At 48.5% G+C, this 20,980-nt stretch overlaps 1 protein-coding gene across 1 annotated transcript in view; it reads right to left on the bottom strand.

Annotated features, from left to right (window-relative positions):
- Positions 1–18,310, bottom strand: part of LOC120059547 (arginine-glutamic acid dipeptide repeats protein-like) — a 116,089-nt gene extending 97,779 nt beyond the window's left edge. The window contains exon 1 of the mRNA XM_039008680.1: positions 18,245–18,310. Within this exon, the coding sequence (XP_038864608.1) occupies positions 18,245–18,304 (60 nt within the window). The 5' untranslated portion in view covers positions 18,305–18,310. The remainder of the gene's footprint in view (positions 1–18,244) is intronic.
- Between the last annotated feature and the right edge of the window lie 2,670 nt (positions 18,311–20,980).

Genomic DNA, 20,980 nt, shown 5'->3' with positions numbered 1-20,980 from the left:
CTATTCAAACACACCATCGTCCTACAGTCCTATTGAAACCCACCATCGTCCTACTGAAACACACCATCGTCCTACAGTCCTACTGAAACACACCATCGTCCTACAGTCCTACTGAAACACACCATCGTCCTACAGTCCTATTCAAACACACCATCTTCCTACAGTCCTACTGAAACACACCATCGTCCTACAGTCCTACTGAAACCCACCATCTTCCTACAGAAACACACCATCGTCCTACAGTCCTATTCAAACACACCATCGTCCTACAGTCCTACTGAAACACACCATCGTCCTACAGTCCTACTGAAACCCACCATCTTCCTACAGAAACACACCATCGTCCTACAGTCCTACTGAAACACACCATCGTCCTACAGTCCTACTGAAACACACCATCGTCCTACAGTCTATTGGACGGCCAGTTGTGATACAGCCCGGGATCGAACCAGGGTCTATAACTCACTCCCTCACCCGTCAAAGGAAGCCACTCAAAGCACTTAAAAAAAAATGTTTTGATCAAGCTGCAAATATATGTGCATAAATAGTGCAGGCCAATGGAGAGGAGTTGAGGGGTTTTCTATGAGCGAGGGCAGCCTTGCAGAATGACATCGACAGTGGCATCTCTATAGATCACCATCAAGACCGTTAGATGGAGGGCTCTGACAGAGGACAGGAACTACTCTGTTGGTTGCATCCATGTTGAAAGCTATTGGCTAATGGACTGTTGGCTCTAGGAGTAAAAACCACCTCTACTCACCAGTATAACTGACAGAGTTACTCACTGATCCAATCAGAGAACAGGGGGGTGAGACAATGCTCATTGAGTGTGTGATTCTGAGGTCTCCTCAGTGTGTGTGTGTGATTCTGAGGTCTCCTCAGTGTGTGTGTGATTCTGAGGTCTCCTCAGTGTGTGTGTGATTCTGAGGTCTCCTCAGTGTGTGTGTGTGATTCTGAGGTCTCCTCAGTGTGTGTGTGTGATTCTGAGGTCTCCTCAGTGTGTGTGTGTGATTCTGAGGTCTCCTCAGTGTGTGTGTGTGATTCTGAGGTCTCCTCAGTGTGTGTGTGTGATTCTGAGGTCTCCTCAGTGTGTGTGTGTGATTCTGAGGTCTCCTCAGTGTGTGTGTGTGATTCTGAGGTCTCCTCAGTGTGTGTGTGTGATTCTGAGGTCTCCTCAGTGTGTGTGTGTGATTCTGAGGTCTCCTCAGTGTGTGTGTGTGATTCTGAGGTCTCCTCAGTCGGTGTGTGTGATTCTGAGGTCTCCTCAGTCGGTGTGTGTGATTCTGAGGTCTCCTCAGTGGGTGTGTGTGATTCTGAGGTCTCCTCAGTGTGTGTGTGTGATTCTGAGGTCTCCTCAGTGTGTGTGTGTGATTCTGAGGTCTCCTCAGTGTGTGTGTGTGATTCTGAGGTCTCCTCAGTGTGTGTGTGTGATTCTGAGGTCTCCTCAGTGTGTGTGTGTGATTCTGAGGTCTCCTCAGTGTGTGTGTGATTCTGAGGTCTCCTCAGTGTGTGTGTGATTCTGAGGTCTCCTCAGTGGGTGTGTGTGATTCTGAGGTCTCCTCAGTGGGTGTGTGTGATTCTGAGGTCTCCTCAGTGGGTGTGTGTGATTCTGAGGTCTCCTCAGTGGGTGTGTGTGATTCTGAGGTCTCCTCAGTGGGTGTGTGTGATTCTGAGGTCTCCTCAGTGGGTGTGTGTGATTCTGAGGTCTCCTCAGTGGGTGTGTGTGATTCTGAGGTCTCCTCAGTGGGTGTGTGTGATTCTGAGGTCTCCTCAGTGGGTGTGTGTGATTCTGAGGTCTCCTCAGTGGGTGTGTGTGATTCTGAGGTCTCCTCAGTGTGTGTGTGTGATTCTGAGGTCTCCTCAGTGTGTGTGTGTGATTCTGAGGTCTCCTCAGTGTGTGTGTGTGATTCTGAGGTCTCCTCAGTGTGGGTGTGTGATTCTGAGGTCTCCTCAGTGGGTGTGTGATTCTGAGGTCTCCTCAGTGGGTGTGTGATTCTGAGGTCTCCTCAGTGGGTGTGTGATTCTGAGGTCTCTGTGTGTGATTCTGAGGTCTCTGTGTGTGATTCTGAGGTCTCTGTGTGTGATTCTGAGGTCTCTGTGTGTGATTCTGAGGTCTCTGTGTGTGATTCTGAGGTCTCCTCAGTGGGTGAGAGAAAGAGAGAGAGAGCTGACACATTCACAGCCATGGACATGTGGAGGTGTACGCTGACAAGAGGCACGGGTTGTTGAACCACCGCTCCCTTATTGTACCATCGCTCCCTTAAGTGTCCTCTTGGAGTGGGGAGGGAGAGAGAGAGAGAGAGACAGCGAGACAGCGACAGAGACTGCAGATAGCCTGCTGCAGTAGAAGCAGTGAGTATTGAACCCTGCCTCGTCTGTCCTTGTCCTGTCAGGAGAAGGATTTTGAGTAAAAAACCAACACAACATTACATCTAAAAAGGGGACAGCATTAAATAAGTTTTAACCCAGAGATATTAAACGAGAGAGAGAGAGAGAAACGGTTGTTAACGGAGCTGAGCCAGTGTTTTTACTACCGACTAATAGCCTACGTGGAATCATTTTCAATCTGACAAAGTAATTCCGCCTAGATTAAGGTGCTCTGTGATTGACAGATAACCCCTCAGCTTTGAATGACATCATCGCTGTGAGTGACTAAGTGTAATGTCCAGGCAGGAAGCCTTTTACTGCTGTTTCTACCATATCAGACTGCCTCCCTATAACGGCCATTTTGATTAACGTTCCTCAATGAGGTGTGGTATGAAGCTCGTATTCCCCCCCCTCCTCCCAGCTACACACACTTGAAATAGCACTGAAGGAGGCAGCATTTATGCTAGTCTTTATAATGACATTAGGTTATTAACCACGGGCAGTAGTCTGCTCAGCCCCCCTCTTTCACATCACATCTACAATTTAGTCAGACGCTCTTCTCCAGGGCGATTTACAGGAGCAATTAGGATTATAAGTGCCTTGCTCGAGGGCACATCGACAGACCACATCGCACACAGCAGCTGGTTCTAAACAGACATTTCCCCAAACGCACCGCAGAGGAGAAGAGCCCCCCCCCGGGTTGGTGCATTTTTAAAAGACAGACATTACGTTCTCCTCTAGATAGCTGCCTCTCTCTGTGTGACACGGCGTCTCTGAGGGTTTAGATTGATGATTCACACGGGGCTGAGCCATGAATAAGGAGAGAAATACAAAAACGGCAGCAGGGTTGAGATAACACACCGCCTCAGCTCTGGAGGAGTCAACTAGCAGCACTATCGAGAACAAACACAAGCAGTAAAACCCCTCCTGATTAGACAGACAGTAGCTTTTTGTTTTCCCATCAGAGAAGAGAGAGAGAGAGAGAGAGAACGCACTCCTTATGGATTCACTTAATGCTGCTATGGAAACAAGAGGTGTAGACAGCAGGACTCCCTCTCTGGGATGGGAGGATGAAGGGAGTAGAGGAGAAGGGATAGAATCAAAATGGAGGTGTGTGTGGGGGGCTAGTGATTATATCCCCCATTGGAGAGGGGCTGGCTGCCTCTGGTCAGGAGAGATGAGGGGATTGACCATAACATTTCCATATGGCTCCTAAAAGCTCAATCAATAACAGCTTCTTGACACAGCTAAATTATTCAATATAAAACTACTCTCTCTCTCTCTCTCCCCTACTGTTTCATTAGCCTGGGTTAACCTTCTAGAAAACCTATTTGTATACCGTTCTCTCTCTCCCCTACTGTTTCATTAGCCTGGGTTTACCTTCCTAACTACTATCTTTGTAACTCCTCGCCACATGTCTGTCAAGTATTTTCCTGCAGTAGAAATCATTTGGGTCTGCTAACTGTGTTCATTTCACCCAGAGTCTCTGTAAGTGTCTAAACATGTCTACGCTGTGGTGCGACTGTGGTGGTTGGGTTTTGACACATCACACATCACACACACACACGAGACCCAGAGCTCAGCAGTCCTTTGCGTCGAGCCGCACAACATTTTATCTTTAAAGAGAGGAAAAACAAACGCATCGTTTCCCCCTCAGCTCTTTGATGTGAGAGAGAAGAGGAAGGAGGAGGTAACGTGCCTGTGTTTCTGTATGTAGTACAGTGTAGTGTGGCAAAGCCAGTCACTGTATACGGATAATGATAGTGGGTTGTTAATTACAACCCAGTGGTCGGATACAGAGTTTCCCCAATTTGCCCAGGCTAATATACAGGTATTTCTTCAAATCTTTACGTCGCCGAGTGCCCACTACTTACAGCGCATTCAGAAAGTATTCAGACCCCTTGACATTTTGTTACATTACAGCCTTATTCTAAAATTGATTGAACTAATAGTTTGCCTCATCAATCTACACACAATACCCCATAATGACAAAGTGAAAACAGAATGCCAATCGTCACGTCTGGAGGAAACCTGGCACCATCTCTACAGTGAAGCATGGTGGTGGCAGCATCATGCTGTGGGGATGTTTTTCAGCGTCAGGGACTCTGAGACTAGTCAGGATCGAGGGAAAGACGAATGGTGCAAGGTACAGAGAGATCCTTGATGAAAACCAGCTCCAGAGCCTCCTAAGTGGCGCAGCAGTCTAAGGCACAGCATTGAAGTGCGAGAGGCGTCACTACAGACCCGGGTTCGATACCGGGCTGTATCACAACCGGCCATGTTCGGGAGTCCATAGGGAGGGTTTGGTCGGGAGGGCTTTACTTGGTTCATTGCGCTCTGGAAACATTTCTGGAAACATTTATTTGGATACATCCATAACAATGAATTAATGAGGCTCAATTACGCCTGGCATAGAAAATGTGCTCACTCGTCAAGGCACTGCTGTTCAGAGGAGCTAGCCAACAACACAGCTAACACAATCACTTCAAACTGAAGCTGGAAAGACTGCAAACTAGTTTCACTTCGTTGTAACTTTTTTCCAATTGACATTTCTTTGTAAATATATCCATAAAAACTATGCCAGCTGATTCATGATTTCGACTGGCTGAGAAACGCTGCCTGTCTGTCTCGTCCCGACATGTTCATTAGTATGAGACACCTGGAGATCGAATTTGAATATTGAAACAATGATGCAAATGTCGAAGGACACAGAAAGCAAGGTTTATACAAATCTCTGCTGTTGAAAACTAAATGTTAGTCTAAAAGAAATAGGAGATAATGTCTAGATGCTTTTTATAGTGGAGATCAAGTTTATAAATTGCCTGGCTGGGCTGAAGAGACAGTGGATTCTGCAGTCAGACGGAACAGTAAATAGGCATTTTAACGTCATAGATTTATCCGGTGGAATAGACACCGTCTGGGATGCAATTTTAACCAATCAGCATTCAGAATTAGACATTGTATAAAAACTAAAAATCAGTCACCATCAAAAGACGACTCTCAAGACGTACTCGGGCTTCAGGGGAGTAGTCCGAAGGTAACCCAGTACCGCGCTGCAAAAATGGCACAAGGAATAATAAGTACCATGAATAAAGTGACCAAACATGGGTCTAAAATTAATGGTTTTATTACAGAGTTTTCATATGTCTCAGATACCGGTTGTCTGTGTGGTTGGTATTTTTGGGGAGGTAGGAATGTGAGACAATATGTCCACAGGAAAGTACAATAACATTTAACTTCTCCAAGCGCTGCTGGTGCGTTCAGGTTTCTATCACCTGAAGCACGAGCAGCACCGTGTAAACACGTGCACGAGCAGCACCGTGTAAACACGTGCACGAGCAGCACCATGTAAACACGTGCACGAGCAGCACCATGTAAACACGTGCACGAGCAGCACCATGTAAACACGTGCACGAGCAGCACCATGTAAACACGTGCACGAGCAGCACCATGTAAACACGTGCACGAGCAGAACCATGTAAACACGTGCACGAGCAGCACCATGTAAACACGTGCACGAGCAGAACCATGTAAACACGTGCACGAGCAGAACCATGTAAACACGTGCACGAGCTGGGCAAGTATGCATGTGCAGAACCATGTAAACACGTGCTTTATCATATACACTACATGACCTACAGTATGTGGTCACCTTCTCATCCAACATCTCATTCCAATATCATGGGCATTAATATGGAGTTGGTCCCCCATTTGCTGCTATAACAGCCTCCACTCTTCTGGGAAGGCTTTCCACTAGATGTTGGAACATTACTGCGGGGAATTGCTTCCATTCAGCCACAAGAGCATCAGTGATGTTGGGCGATTAGGCCTGGCTCGCAGTCGGCGTTCCAATTCACCTCAAAGGTGTTCGATGGGGTTGAGGTCAGGGCTCTGTGCAGGCCAGTCAAGTTCTTCCACACCAATCTCAACAAACCATTTCTGTACTTTCCTTGCTTTGTGCACGGGGACATTGTCCTTCTGAAACAGGAAAGGGCCTTCCCCAAACTGTTGCCACAAAGTTGAAAGCACAGAATTGTCCAGAATGTCATTGTATGCTGTAGCGTCAATATTTCCCTTCACTGGAACTAAGGGGTCCGAACCATGAAAAACAGCCCCAGACCATTATTCCTCCTCCACCAAACTTTACAGTTGGCACAATGCATTTGGGCAGGTAGCGTTCTCCTAGCATCCACCAAACCAAGATTTGTCTGTCGCACTGCCAGATGGTGAAGCGTGATTCATCACTTCAGAGAACGTGTTTCCACTGCTCCAGAGTCCAACACCACTCCAGCCAACGCTTGGCTTTGCACATAGTGATCTTAGGCTTGTGTGCGGCTGCTCAGCCATGGAAACCCATTTCATGAAGCTCCCAACAAACAGTTATTGTGCTGACGTTGCTTCCAGAGGCATTTTGAAACTCGGTAGTGATTGTTGTAACCGAGGACAGATGATTTTTACGTGAAACGCGCTTCAGCACTTGTCAGTCCCGTTCTGTGAAATTGTGTGGGCTACCACTTTGTGGCTGAGCCGTTGTTGCTCCTAGACGTTTCCACTTCACAATAACAGCACTTACAGTTAACCTGGGCAGCTCTACCAGGACAGAAATTTGAGGAACTGACTTGTTAGAAAGGTGGCATCCTATGACGGTGCCACGTTGAAAGTCACTGAGCTCTTCAGTAAGGCCAGTCTACCGCCAATGTTTGTCTATGGAGATTGCATGGCTGTGTGCTCAATTTTATTCACCTGTCAGCAACAGGTGTGGCTGAAATAGTTTGAAGGGGTATCCACATTTCAGGTCACTTTCCTAGCGGGAATGATATGAAACATACACACCTCTATTGTCTGGCACCATGCTGATAAATCTATGCCCCAAGGCATGCTGGGACTGAGACAGCCATTATTAATATATGGGCAGCGGGCGGCACATGGACACACCCGTCTTCACAGACGGGAGAGAGAGAGAGAGAGAGAGAGAGAGAGAGAGGGGGGGGGGGGGGAGAGAGGGGGGGAGAGAGAGAACAGGAATAGCCATTATGTAGTGTGAGAGGTCCTGTCTGTAACAGAGGGTAGTTGAATACGGAGTGTGAGAGGTCCTGTCTGTAACAGAGGGTAGTTGAATACGGAGTGTGAGAGGTCCTGTCTGTAACAGAGGGTAGTTGGATACGGAGTGTGAGAGGTCCTGTCTGTAACAGAGGGTAGTTGGATACGGAGTGTGAGAGGTCCTGTCTGTAACAGAGGGTAGTTGGATACGGAGTGTGAGAGGTCCTGTCTGTAACAGAGGGTAGTTGGATACGGAGTGTGAGAGGTCCTGTCTGTAACAGAGGGTAGTTGGATACGGACTGTGAGAGGTCCTGTCTGTAACAGAGGGTAGTTGGATACGGACTGTGAGAGGTCCTGTCTGTAACAGAGGGTAGTTGGATACGGACTGTGAGAGGTCCTGTCTGTAACAGAGGGTAGTTGGATACGGACTGTGAGAGGTCCTGTCTGTAACAGGGGGTAGTTGGATACGGACTGTGAGAGGTCCTGTCTGTAACAGAGGGTAGTTGGATACGGAGTGTGAGAGGTCCTGTCTGTAACAGAGGGTAGTTGGATACGGAGTGTGAGAGGTCCTGTCTGTAACAGAGGGTAGTTGGATACGGAGTGTGAGAGGTCCTGTCAGTAACAGAGGGTAGTTGGATACGGAGTGTGAGAGGTCCTGTCTGTAACAGAGGGTAGTTGGATACGGACTGTGAGAGGTCCTGTCTGTAACAGAGGGTAGTTGGATACGGACTGTGAGAGGTCCTGTCTGTAACAGGGGGTAGTTGGATACGGAGTGTGAGAGGTCCTGTCTGTAACAGAGGGTAGTTGGATACGGAGTGTGAGAGGTCCTGTCTGTAACAGAGGGTAGTTGGATACGGAGTGTGAGAGGTCCTGTCTGTAACAGAGGGTAGTTGGATACGGAGTGTGAGAGGTCCTGTCTGTAACAGGGGGTAGTTGGATACGGAGTGTGAGAGGTCCTGTCTGTAACAGGGGGTAGTTGGATACGGAGTGTGAGAGGTCCTGTCTGTAACAGAGGGTAGTTGGATACGGAGTGTGAGAGGTCCTGTCTGTAACAGAGGGTAGTTGGATACGGAGTGTGAGAGGTCCTGTCTGTAACAGAGGGTAGTTGGATACGGAGTGTGAGAGGTCCTGTCTGTAACAGAGGGTAGTTGGATACGGAGTGTGAGAGGTCCTGTCTGTAACAGAGGGTAGTTGGATACGGAGTGTGAGAGGTCCTGTCTGTAACAGGGGGTAGTTGGATACGGACTGTGAGAGGTCCTGTCTGTAACAGGGGGTAGTTGGATACGGAGTGTGAGAGGTCCTGTCTGTAACAGAGGGTAGTTGGATACGGAGTGTGAGAGGTCCTGTCTGTAACAGGGGGTAGTTGGATACGGAGTGTGAGAGGTCCTGTCTGTAACAGAGGGTAGTTGGATACGGACTGTGAGAGGTCCTGTCTGTAACAGAGGGTAGTTGGATACGGAGTGTGAGAGGTCCTGTCTGTAACAGAGGGTAGTTGGATACGGAGTGTGAGAGGTCCTGTCTGTAACAGGGGGTAGTTGGATACGGAGTGTGAGAGGTCCTGTCTGTAACAGAGGGTAGTTGGATACCGAGTGTGAGAGGTCCTGTCTGTAACAGAGGGTAGTTGGATACGGAGTGTGAGAGGTCCTGTCTGTAACAGAGGGTAGTTGGATACGGACTGTGAGAGGTCCTGTCTGTAATAGAGGGTAGTTGGATACGGACCGTGAGAGGTCCTGTCTGTAACAGAGGGTAGTTGGATACGGACCGTGAGAGGTCCTGTCTGTAATAGAGGGTAGTTGGATACGGAGTGTGAGAGGTCCTGTCAGTAACAGAGGGTAGTTGGATACAGAGTGTGAGAGGTCCTGTCTGTAACAGGGGGTAGTTGGATACGGAGTGTGAGAGGTCCTGTCTGTAACAGGGGGTAGTTGGATACGGAGTGTGAGAGGTCCTGTCTGTAACAGGGGGTAGTTGGATACGGAGTGTGAGAGGTCCTGTCTGTAACAGAGGGTAGTTGGATACGGAGTGTGAGAGGTCCTGTCTGTAACAGAGGGTAGTTGGATACGGACCGTGAGAGGTCCTGTCTGTAATAGAGGGTAGTTGGATACGGAGTGTGAGAGGTCCTGTCAGTAACAGAGGGTAGTTGGATACAGTGTGAGAGGTCCTGTCAGTAACAGAGGGTAGTTGGATACGGAGTGTGAGAGGTCCTGTCTGTAACAGGGGGTAGTTGGATACGGAGTGTGAGAGGTCCTGTCTGTAACAGGGGGTAGTTGGATACGGAGTGTGAGAGGTCCTGTCTGTAACAGAGGGTAGTTGGATACGGAGTGTGAGAGGTCCTGTCTGTAACAGAGGGTAGTTGGATACGGACTGTGAGAGGTCCTGTCTGTAACAGAGGGTAGTTGGATACGGACTGTGAGAGGTCCTGTCTGTAACAGAGGGTAGTTGGATACGGAGTGTGAGAGGTCCCGTCTGTAACGGGGTAGTTGGATACGGAGTGTGAGAGGTCCTGTCTGTAACAGGGGGTAGTTGGATACAGAGTGTGAGAGGTCCTGTCTGTAACAGAGGGTAGTTGGATACGGAGTGCTAGAGGTCCTGTCTGTAACAGGGGGTAGTTGGATACGGAGTGTGAGAGGTCCTGTCTGTAACAGAAGGTAGTTGGATACGGAGTGTGAGAGGTCCTGTCTGTAACGGGGTAGTTGGATACGGACTGTGAGAGGTCCTGTCTGTAACAGGGGGTAGTTGGATACGGAGTGTGAGAGGTCCTGTCTGTAACAGAGGGTAGTTGGATACGGACTGTGAGAGGTCCTGTCTGTAACAGGGGGTAGTTGGATACGGACTGTGAGAGGTCCTGTCTGTAACAGAGGGTAGTTGGATACGGAGTGTGAGAGGTCCTGTCTGTAACAGAGGGTAGTTGGATACGGAGTGTGAGAGGTCCTGTCTGTAACAGAGGGTAGTTGGATACGGAGTGTGAGAGGTCCTGTCTGTAACAGAGGGTAGTTGGATACGGAGTGTGAGAGGTCCTGTCTAACAGAGGGTAGTTGGATACGGAGTGTGAGAGGTCCTGTCAGTAACAGGAGGGTAGTTAGACCTGCCTCAATGTCAACACCACATCATGAAAGTGACAGTTTATTGATCACAGCGGCTGTCCCCTCCTTCCCTAGTCCATCACTTCTGCTTGAACAGGGTGGCTGCCCGTCCACACCGCCATTTTAGACTGCAGAGAACTGTAGCAGTCCGTCTCTCTCTCCCTACCTCTCTCACTGGGTCTCCCTGTCTGTAAAATCTACCGGGCTTCTATTTAATCCAGTATTTAAAAGGTGAGAAGTGGGTAAACGGTGAGAGGAGTTTAAAGAGACTGCTGCAGCAGAATTATGATAGCATTTAAATGCCAAGTGGCAGCGAGGGTGTGTATAATATCTCATCTTTATGGCTTGTTGCTTTTAGCTGGGCTGGCTGGTTGGTTAGACTAACGGAGGTTGCTTGCTTGTTGCTTTTAGCTGGGCGGCTGGCTGGTTAGACTAACGGAGGTTGCAGTGCGTTTCAGACAGCTGCTGGTTCAGGGGGTATAGAGAACAAGGTGACAGCTGCTGGTTCAGGGGGTATAGAGAACAAGGTGACAGCTGCTGGTTCAGGGGGTATAGAGAACAAGGTGACAGCTGCTGGTTCAGGGGGTATAGAGAACAAGGTGACAGCTGGTTCAGGGGGTATAGAGAACAAGGTGACAGCTGGTTCAGGGGGTATAGAGAACAAGGTGACAGCTGGTTCAGGGGGTATAGAGAACAAGGTGACAGCTGCTGGTTCAGGGGGTATAGAGAACAAGGTGACAGCTGCTGGTTCAGGGGGTATAGAGAACAAGGTGACAGCTGGTTCAGGGGGTATAGAGAACAAGGTGACAGCTGGTTCAGGGGGTATAGAGAACAAGGTGACAGCTGGTTCAGGGGGTATAGAGAACAAGGTGACAGCTGGTTCAGGGGGTATAGAGAACAAGGTGACAGCTGGTTCAGGGGGTATAGAGAACAAGGTGACAGCTGGTACAGGGGGTATAGAGAACAAGGTGACAGCTGGTTCAGGGGGTATAGAGAACAAGGTGACAGCTGGTACAGGGGGTATAGAGAACAAGGTGACAGCTGGTTCAGGGGGTATAGAGAACAAGGTGACAGCTGGTTCAGGGGGTATAGAGAACAAGGTGACAGCTGGTTCAGGGGGTATAGAGAACAAGGTGACAGCTGGTTCAGGGGGTATAGAGAACAAGGTGACAGCTGGTTCAGGGGGTATAGAGAACAAGGTGACAGCTGGTACAGGGGGTATAGAGAACAAGGTGACAGCTGGTTCAGGGGGTATAGAGAACAAGGTGACAGCTGGTTCAGGGGGTATAGAGAACAAGGTGACAGCTGGTTCAGGGGGTATAGAGAACAAGGTGACAGCTGGTACAGGGGGTATAGAGAACAAGGTGACAGCTGGTTCAGGGGGTATAGAGAACAAGGTGACAGCTGGTTCAGGGGGTATAGAGAACAAGGTGACAGCTGGTTCAGGGGGTATAGAGAACAAGGTGACAGCTGGTTCAGGGGGTATAGAGAACAAGGTGACAGCTGGTTCAGGGGGTATAGAGAACAAGGTGACAGCTGGTACAGGGGGTATAGAGAACAAGGTGACAGCTGGTACAGCGTCTCTGGTCACACACACATGCAGATGGCTGTTTATTAATTACAGGAGTGAGGAGAGATGGGGGGAGAAAGAGCGAAAGAGAGAGAGAGGGGAGACAGCGATTCACCATTGTAAATACAACCTATATTTATCTGTTTATTGATTTTCCAATTCATACTTCAACTATTTGCACATTGTTACAACACTGTACATAGTCATAATATAACATTTGAAATGTCTATTATTTTAAAACTTTTGTGAGTAATGTTTACGGTTAATTTCTGATGGCTTATTTCCCTTTTTTTATTGTACATTTCACTTGCTTTGTCAATGTAAACATATGTTCCCATGCCAATAAAGCCCTTTGAGGAGTGCTCGAGAGACAGGCAGAGGGCGAGAGAGACAGGCAGAGGGCGAGAGACAGGCAGAGGGCGAGAGAGACAGGCAGAGGGCGAGAGAGACAGGCAGAGGGCGAGAGAGACAGGCAGAGGGCGAGAGAGACAGGCAGAGGGCGAGAGAGACAGGCAGAGGGAGCGAGAGACAGGCAGAGGGAGCGAGAGACAGGCAGAGGGAGCGAGAGACAGGCAGAGGGAGCGAGAGACAGGCAGGGGGGGAGACAGGCAGAGGGAGAGACAGGCAGAGGGAGAGACAGGCAGAGGGAGAGACAGGCAGAGGGAGAGACAGGCAGAGGGCGAGAGACAGGCAGAGGGAGAGAGAGAGAAAAGAAAGAGCCTGGACAATTAGGCATATTTATGTTAGACAGAGACCTCTGGAAGCACACTTCATCAAGCTGTAGATGAGACTCAAACACTGGGTTATTGGTGTGTGTCCTCAGCCGTCTCTCTCCCTCTATCTGCAATCTGATTAAAGCACTGCTGCTAAGGAACCTTTAGATACACACACACACACACACACACACACACACACACACACACACACACACACACACACACACACACACACACACACACACACACACACACCCCCCCCCCACTGCTGCGTCCTCCCTGAGCCATGTGGCCCCAGCAGTGACCTCCCATCATCACCCGGCTTCCTCCCTGGGGGCCTCCTTCTCGGGCCCCTCATCCACAGCTTAAAGAGAGAGGCCTCGTGTTAAAATAGATAGGAGAGGGGGTTGTAACATCTTAATGGTGCTTCATTTGGACTAAGTGGAAACCCTACTACAGAGTCTTAGTGGAAACCCTGCTACAGAGTCATAGTGGAAACCCTGCTACAGAGTCTTAGTGGAAACCCTGCTACAGAGTCATAGTGGAAACCCTGCTACAGAGTCATAGTGGAAACCCTGCTACAGAGTCACAGTGGAAACCCTGCTACAGAGTCACAGTGGAAACCCTGCTACAGAGTCATAGTGGAAACCCTGCTACAGAGTCATAGTGGAAACCCTGCTACAGAGTCATAGTGGAAACCCTGCTACAGAGTCTTAGTGGAAACCCTGCTACAGAGTCTTAGTGGAAACCCTGCTACAGAGTCACAGTGGAAACCCTGCTACAGAGTCTTAGTGGAAACCCTGCTACAGAGTCATAGTGGAAACCCTGCTACAGAGTCTTAGTGGAAACCCTGCTACAGAGTCTTAGTGGAAACCCTGCTACAGAGTCTTAGTGGAAACCCTGCTACAGAGTCTTAGTGGAAACCCTGCTACAGAGTCTTAGTGGAAACCCTGCTACAGAGTCATAGTGGAAACCCTGCTACAGAGTCACAGTGGAAACCCTGCTACAGAGTCATAGTGGAAACCCTGCTACAGAGTCTTAGTGGAAACCCTGCTACAGAGTCACAGTGGAAACCCTGCTACAGAGTCACAGTGGAAACCCTGCTACAGAGTCTTAGTGGAAACCCTGCTACAGAGTCATAGTGGAAACCCTGCTACAGAGTCATAGTGGAAACCCTGCTACAGAGTCACAGTGGAAACCCTGCTACAGAGTCATAGTGGAAACCCTGCTACAGAGTCATAGTGGAAACCCTGCTACAGAGTCATAGTGGAAACCCTGCTACAGAGTCTTAGTGGAAACCCTGCTACAGAGTCTTAGTGGAAACCCTGCTACAGAGTCACAGTGGAAACCCTGCTACAGAGTCTTAGTGGAAACCCTGCTACAGAGTCATAGTGGAAACCCTGCTACAGAGTCTTAGTGGAAACCCTGCTACAGAGTCTTAGTGGAAACCCTGCTACAGAGTCTTAGTGGAAACCCTGCTACAGAGTCTTAGTGGAAACCCTGCTACAGAGTCTTAGTGGAAACCCTGCTACAGAGTCATAGTGGAAACCCTGCTACAGAGTCACAGTGGAAACCCTGCTACAGAGTCATAGTGGAAACCCTGCTACAGAGTCTTAGTGGAAACCCTGCTACAGAGTCACAGTGGAAACCCTGCTACAGAGTCACAGTGGAAACCCTGCTACAGAGTCATAGTGGAAACCCTGCTACAGAGTCTTAGTGGAAACCCTGCTACAGAGTCACAGTGGAAACCCTGCTACAGAGTCATAGTGGAAACCCTGCTACAGAGTCATAGTGGAAACCCTGCTACAGAGTCATAGTGGAAACCCTGCTACAGAGTCACAGTGGAAACCCTGCTACAGAGTCACAGTGGAAACCCTGCTACAGAGTCACAGTGGAAACCCTGCTACAGAGTCATAGTGGAAACCCTGCTACAGAGTCATAGTGGAAACCCTGCTACAGAGTCATAGTGGAAACCCTGCTACAGAGTCTTAGTGGAAACCCTGCTACAGAGTCATAGTGGAAACCCTGCTACAGAGTCATAGTGGAAACCCTGCTACAGAGTCACAGTGGAAACCCTGCTACAGAGTCACAGTGGAAACCCTGCTACAGAGTCATAGTGGAAACCCTGCTACAGAGTCATAGTGGAAACCCTGCTACAGAGTCATAGTGGAAACCCTGCTACAGAGTCTTAGTGGAAACCCTGCTACAGAGTCACAGTGGAAACCCTGCTACAGAGTCATAGTGGAAACCCTGCTACAGAGTCTTAGTGGAAACCCTGCTACAGAGTCTTAGTGGAGACCCTGCTACAGAGTCTTAGTGGAAACCCTGCTACAGAGTCTTAGTGGAAACCCTGCTACAGAGTCTTAGTGGAAACCCTGCTACAGAGTCATAGTGGAAACCCTGCTACAGAGTCACAGTGGAAACCCTGCTACAGAGTCATAGTGGAAACCCTGCTACAGAGTCTTAGTGGAAACCCTGCTACAGAGTCTTAGTGGAAACCCTGCTACAGAGTCACAGTGGAAACCCTGCTACAGAGTCATAGTGGAAACCCTGCTACAGAGTCTTAGTGGAAACCCTGCTACAGAGTCTTAGTGGAAACCCTGCTACAGAGTCATAGTGGAAACCCTGCTACAGAGTCTTAGTGGAAACCCTGCTACAGAGTCTTAGTGGAAACCCTGCTACAGAGTCATAGTGGAAACCCTGCTACAGAGTCTTAGTGGAAACCCTGCTACTGAGCAGCCATAGATATTGTCTGATGCAGCTATCAAAACCAGTGCACCTGCAGTGCAGGCAGCACCGTAAAAAATGTGTGTTTGTTGCTGAGCCAAGAACACAAAGTAAGCATACTCCCTCGTCCCTCTGAGGAGCAAGCCCTTCATTAAGCAGCTAAGTAAAATCTCAAAAAGCAATTCAGACAATTTGGAGGTGAAAAGATGCTCTTTTAAAATCAAATATGTTTTAAATTGCTTCTTCATTACATCCATTAAAGTCTCAGACAATTGTCTCCTAAAGTATTCAACCACAATCAATCTCTGGTCATCAGCTAGCAACAATAGACACGATCAGATGTATAATTTTATAGGCCGCCTCCTCACACAGAAACACATTTTCCAGGTCGCCTAATGGAGAAAGAAACATCAATCCACACATATATTTATATATATCACACTATTCTACTTGGCAGGAAATTAACTCCAGGAGTTTTCCTGTCTGTTTCCTGTCTGCTAAACCATTCAAGTCCAGTACCTCCTGTAACATAAATGACCACAACGTTAGAGAGAACATTGGGCAGAGAAATGTAATAGATTAGGCTTGGGCGGTATACAGACTTTCATATTGTCATACCATCCTTATATTATCCTGGGATTTACGCTATTTCTGGCATAGAACACAAGGGGGCGTAAAAACGCAAAAGCCCATTGGGCCTCTATTACCAGAATGCTAACAAAATAAGCACAAACTAACAGCAAAATCATATAGACGCTGTTAGCTAAATGCTAACAAGGAAAACGAACAAACTAATTGCAAAGACGGGGACGTACAGCTCTAAGTTATACAAGCATGGCTAGTAGCTACCGAATGTCATTTTCAGTGAGTGTGGACATTTGCAACCGAAACTGAAGGAGAGAAATTGTGCAAATGAACAAAGTTGTGACGCATGCTTTTCTGAAGGAAGAGCAGCATGTGTCCACAGAGCAGAGAAAACCAGAGGAGAATTAAAAACTCTAGTAGGAAGCACAAGGAAAACACTGGCAGCTGTACAGATAACACATCCAGAGCTGTTTGACTTCTGACAGAAAGACATTAGAAGATATCTGATGGCAAACTAGTGTAACTTCCTCACCTGATGTGCTGATAGAACTACAACTCTACTGACTCACCAGCTGATAGAACTACAACTCTACTGACTCACCAGCTGATAGGACTACAACTCTACAGACTCACCAGCTGATAGAACTACAACACTACTGACTCACCAGCTGATAGAACTACAACTCTACTGACTCACCAGCTGATAGAACTACAACTCTACAGACTCACCAGCTGATAGAACTACAACTCTACAGACTCACCAGCTGATAGAACTACAACTCTACAGACTCACCAGCTGATAAAACTACAACTCTACTGACTCACCAGCTGATAGAACTACAACTCTACTGACTCACCAGCTGATAGAACTACAACTCTACTGACTCACCAGCTGATAGAACTACAACTCTACTGACTCACCAGCTGATAGAACTACAACTCTACTGACTCACCAGCTGATAGAACTACAACTCCACAGACTCACCAGCTGATAGAACTACAACTCTACTGACTCACCAGCTGATAGAACTACAACTCTACTGACTCACCAGCTGATAGAACTACAACTCTACAGACTCACCAGCTGATAGAACTACAACTCTACTGACTCACCAGCTGATAGAACTACAACTCTACTGACTCACCAGCTGATAGAACTACAACTCTACTGACTCACCAGCTGATAGAACTACAACTCTACAGACTCACCAGCTGATAGAACTACAACTCTACAGACTCACCAGCTGATAGAACTACAACTCTACTGACTCACCAGCTGATAGAACTACAACTCTACTGACTCACCAGCTGATAGAACTACAACTCCACAGACTCACCAGCTGATAGAACTACAACTCTACTGACTCACCAGCTGATAGAACTACAACTCTACAGACTCACCAGCTGCCACCGTCTCCCGTTGTGCTATTTACTAACAAACACGTAACTGGCTCAACTGTTCTGGGGAACTACGGTAAGCTTCATAATGTAAAATAATGTGACAGGTGAAATGAAGAACAGAATATTCTTCCTCTTTAATGTACTGCACAAGTTGACTTCAGGTATTAACTTAAAAAGTAGCTGCAAATATTCACATTTATTGTAAAACCTTCAAATAAATAGTTTTGACGGTATTTAAAAAAAAAACATCCTGTGGCGTTTTTCCGTATATACGGTACACCGCCCAAGCCTACTAAGGAGAGTGTAGGAAATAACCACTAGGAACTCATTGGTAAGAACCAACAGTTGATATAGAAGGAGTCAGATGTTCCCTATTCAATTCGACTTAACTTTAGTCTGCACAGTGACAGATGGCCCTACATCCACATGCTTTACTCACCATCTGCCTTCCAGAAAACAGGGGAAAAGAGGCCGTCTGCATTTCCCCCAACACATACGAATGATAACAACACCCACATCAAAGAGCTGTTTGAAGAGCCTTTACCGCCAGCCATTCCAACAACAGTGGTGGGGCCTGCAGTTAAGAGCAGGCTAGGGGTGACTGAGGGTTAGAGCCCTGCTCAGGGACAGGGTTAGAGGGCCAGTGTTATAGGGCCAGGATTAGAGCCCAGCTCGGGGAAAGGGATATAGGGACAGGGTTAGAGGGCCAGCATTAGAGCCCAGCTCGGGGACAGAGGAAGGAAAAGGCGGGTACTCACCAGTTTAAAATCCTGAATGCTACATATGAAGTAGGGAGTGTTGGGCCTGCGGCTCTCCATATATACACAATCTGAAACACAGAGAGAGAGACAGTTAGAGGGATGATAGACAGAGTAGACCCCAGCAGCAGCTCTAGCTGTTTAGACCCCAGCAGCAGCTCTAGCTGTTTAGACCCCAGCAGCAGCTCTAGCTGTTTAGACCCCAGCAGCAGCTCTAGCTGTTTAGACCCCAGCAGCAGCTCTAGCTGTTTAGACCCCAGCAGCAGCTCTAGCTGTTTAGACCCCAGCAGCAGCTCTAGCTGTTTAGACCCCAGCAGCAGCTCTAGCTGTTTAGACCCCAGCAGCAGCTCTAGCTGTTTAGACCCCAGCAGCAGCTCTAGCTGTTTAGACCCCAGCAGCAGCTCTAGCTGTTTAGACCCCAGCAGCAGCTCTAGCTGTTTAGACCCCAGCAGCAGCTCTAGCTGTTTAGACCCCAGCAGCAGCTCTAGCTGTTTAGACCCCAGCAGCAGCTCTAGCTGTTTAGACCCCAGCAGCAGCTCTAGTTGTATAGACCCCAGCAGCAGCTCTAGTTGTTTAGACACCAGCAGCAGCTCTAGTTGTATAGACCCCAGCAGCAGCTCTAGTTGTTTAGACACCAGCAGCAGCTCTAGCTGTTTAGACACCAGCAGCAGCTCTAGCTGTTTAGACCCCAGCAGCTCTAGCTGTATAGACACCAGCAGCAGCTCTAGCTGTTTAGACACCAGCAGCTCTAGCTGTTTAGACCCCACCAGCAGCTCTAGTTGTTTAGACACCAGCAGCAGCTCTAGCTGTTTAGACACCAGCAGCAGCTCTAGCTGTTTAGACACCAGCAGCAGCTCTAGCTGTTTAGACCCCAGCAGCAGCTCTAGCTGTTTAGACCCCAGCAGCTCTAGTTGTTTAGACCCCAGCAGCAGCTCTAGCTGTTTAGACCCCAGCAGCAGCTCTAGCTGTTTAGACCCCAGCAGCAGTTCTAGCTGTTTAGACCCCAGCAGCAGCTCTAGCTGTTTAGACACCAGCAGCAGCTCTAGCTGTTTAGACCCCAGCAGCAGCTCTAGCTGTTTAGACCCCAGCAGCAGCTCTAGTTGTTTAGACACCAGCAGCAGCTCTAGCTGTTTAGACACCAGCAGCAGCTCTAGCTGTTTAGACCCCAGCAGCTCTAGCTGTATAGACACCAGCAGCAGCTCTAGCTGTTTAGACACCAGCAGCTCTAGCTGTTTAGACCCCACCAGCAGCTCTAGTTGTTTAGACACCAGCAGCAGCTCTAGCTGTTTAGACACCAGCAGCAGCTCTAGCTGTTTAGACACCACCAGCAGCTCTAGCTGTTTAGACACCACCAGCAGCTCTAGCTGTATAGACACCAGCAGCAGCTCTAGTTGTTTAGACCCCAGCAGCAGCTCTAGCTGTTTAGACCCCAGCAGCTCTAGCTGTTTAGACCCCAGCAGCAGTTCTAGCTGTTTAGACCCCAGCAGCAGCTCTAGCTGTTTAGACCCCAGCAGCAGCTCTAGCTGTTTAGACCCCAGCAGCAGCTCTAGCTGTTTAGACCCCAGCAGCAGCTCTAGTTGTTTAGACACCAGCAGCAGCTCTAGCTGTTTAGACACCAGCAGCAGCTCTAGCTGTTTAGACCCCAGCAGCTCTAGCTGTATAGACACCAGCAGCAGCTCTAGCTGTTTAGACACCAGCAGCTCTAGCTGTTTAGACCCCACCAGCAGCTCTAGCTGTTTAGACACCAGCAGCAGCTCTAGCTGTTTAGACACCAGCAGCAGCTCTAGCTGTTTAGACACCAGCAGCAGCTCTAGCTGTTTAGACACCAGCAGCAGCTCTAGCTGTTTAGACCCCAGCAGCTCTAGCTGTTTAGACACCACCAGCAGCTCTAGCTGTATAGACACCAGCAGCAGCTCTAGTTGTTTAGACCCCAGCAGCAGCTCTAGCTGTATAGACACCAGCAGCAGCTCTAGTTGTTTAGACCCCAGCAGCAGCTCTAGCTGTATAGACACCAGCAGCAGCTCTAGTTGTTTAGACCCCAGCAGCAGCTCTAGTTGTTTAGACCCCAGCAGCTCTAGCTGTTTAGACCCCAGCAGCTCTAGCTGTATAGACACCAGCAGCAGTCTCAGTGTATTATTTGCGAGGCATTAGCGGTCTGAAGATGTTTTCCTCCAGTCAGATTCAACTGGAATGTGAGTTATATGATTAAGTCGTTTTTTGGAGCAGGACAAGGGTTGTATCCCAAACGGCACCCTACTCCCTACACGGTGCGCTACAGGCCCTGGTCAGATGTAGTGTACTACATAGGGGATAGGGCACCATTTGGGACACACACACACAAGGTTGCCTTTCCAACAAAGCAAACAGCAAGAAACACAGAACCTCAAGGGGAAAAGATGCTATTGTTCCACTCCATTTAGAGTTGGAGAGGCAGTGTCATAAGGCTGTTTACTACTGGTTTCACACACATCTTATCTCCCCACCCTACACCCCATTAAATATGTCCAGTTACCACTCATGTTTACACGTGTGTGACCCCCCCCCCCCTATCTCACACACCCCGTGCCCCTTCCTCTATCATTTCTAAATGTAATTTCCAAATTACAGAACCGCAGCAGTGGCCTCTATAGCCCTTCCTAGCCCCGGCGCATTGTGTGTGTGTGTGTGTGTGTGTGTGTGTGTGTGTGTGTGTGTGTGTGTGTGTGTGTGTGTGTATCTGCGTGTCACCCTGCTGCC

This window comes from Salvelinus namaycush, chromosome 14, assembly GCF_016432855.1.
Source record: "Salvelinus namaycush isolate Seneca chromosome 14, SaNama_1.0, whole genome shotgun sequence".
NCBI classification, from domain to species: domain Eukaryota; kingdom Metazoa; phylum Chordata; class Actinopteri; order Salmoniformes; family Salmonidae; genus Salvelinus; species Salvelinus namaycush.
Note: the sequence above shows the minus strand (reverse complement) of the source record. Positions and strands in the feature narration are given on the sequence as shown.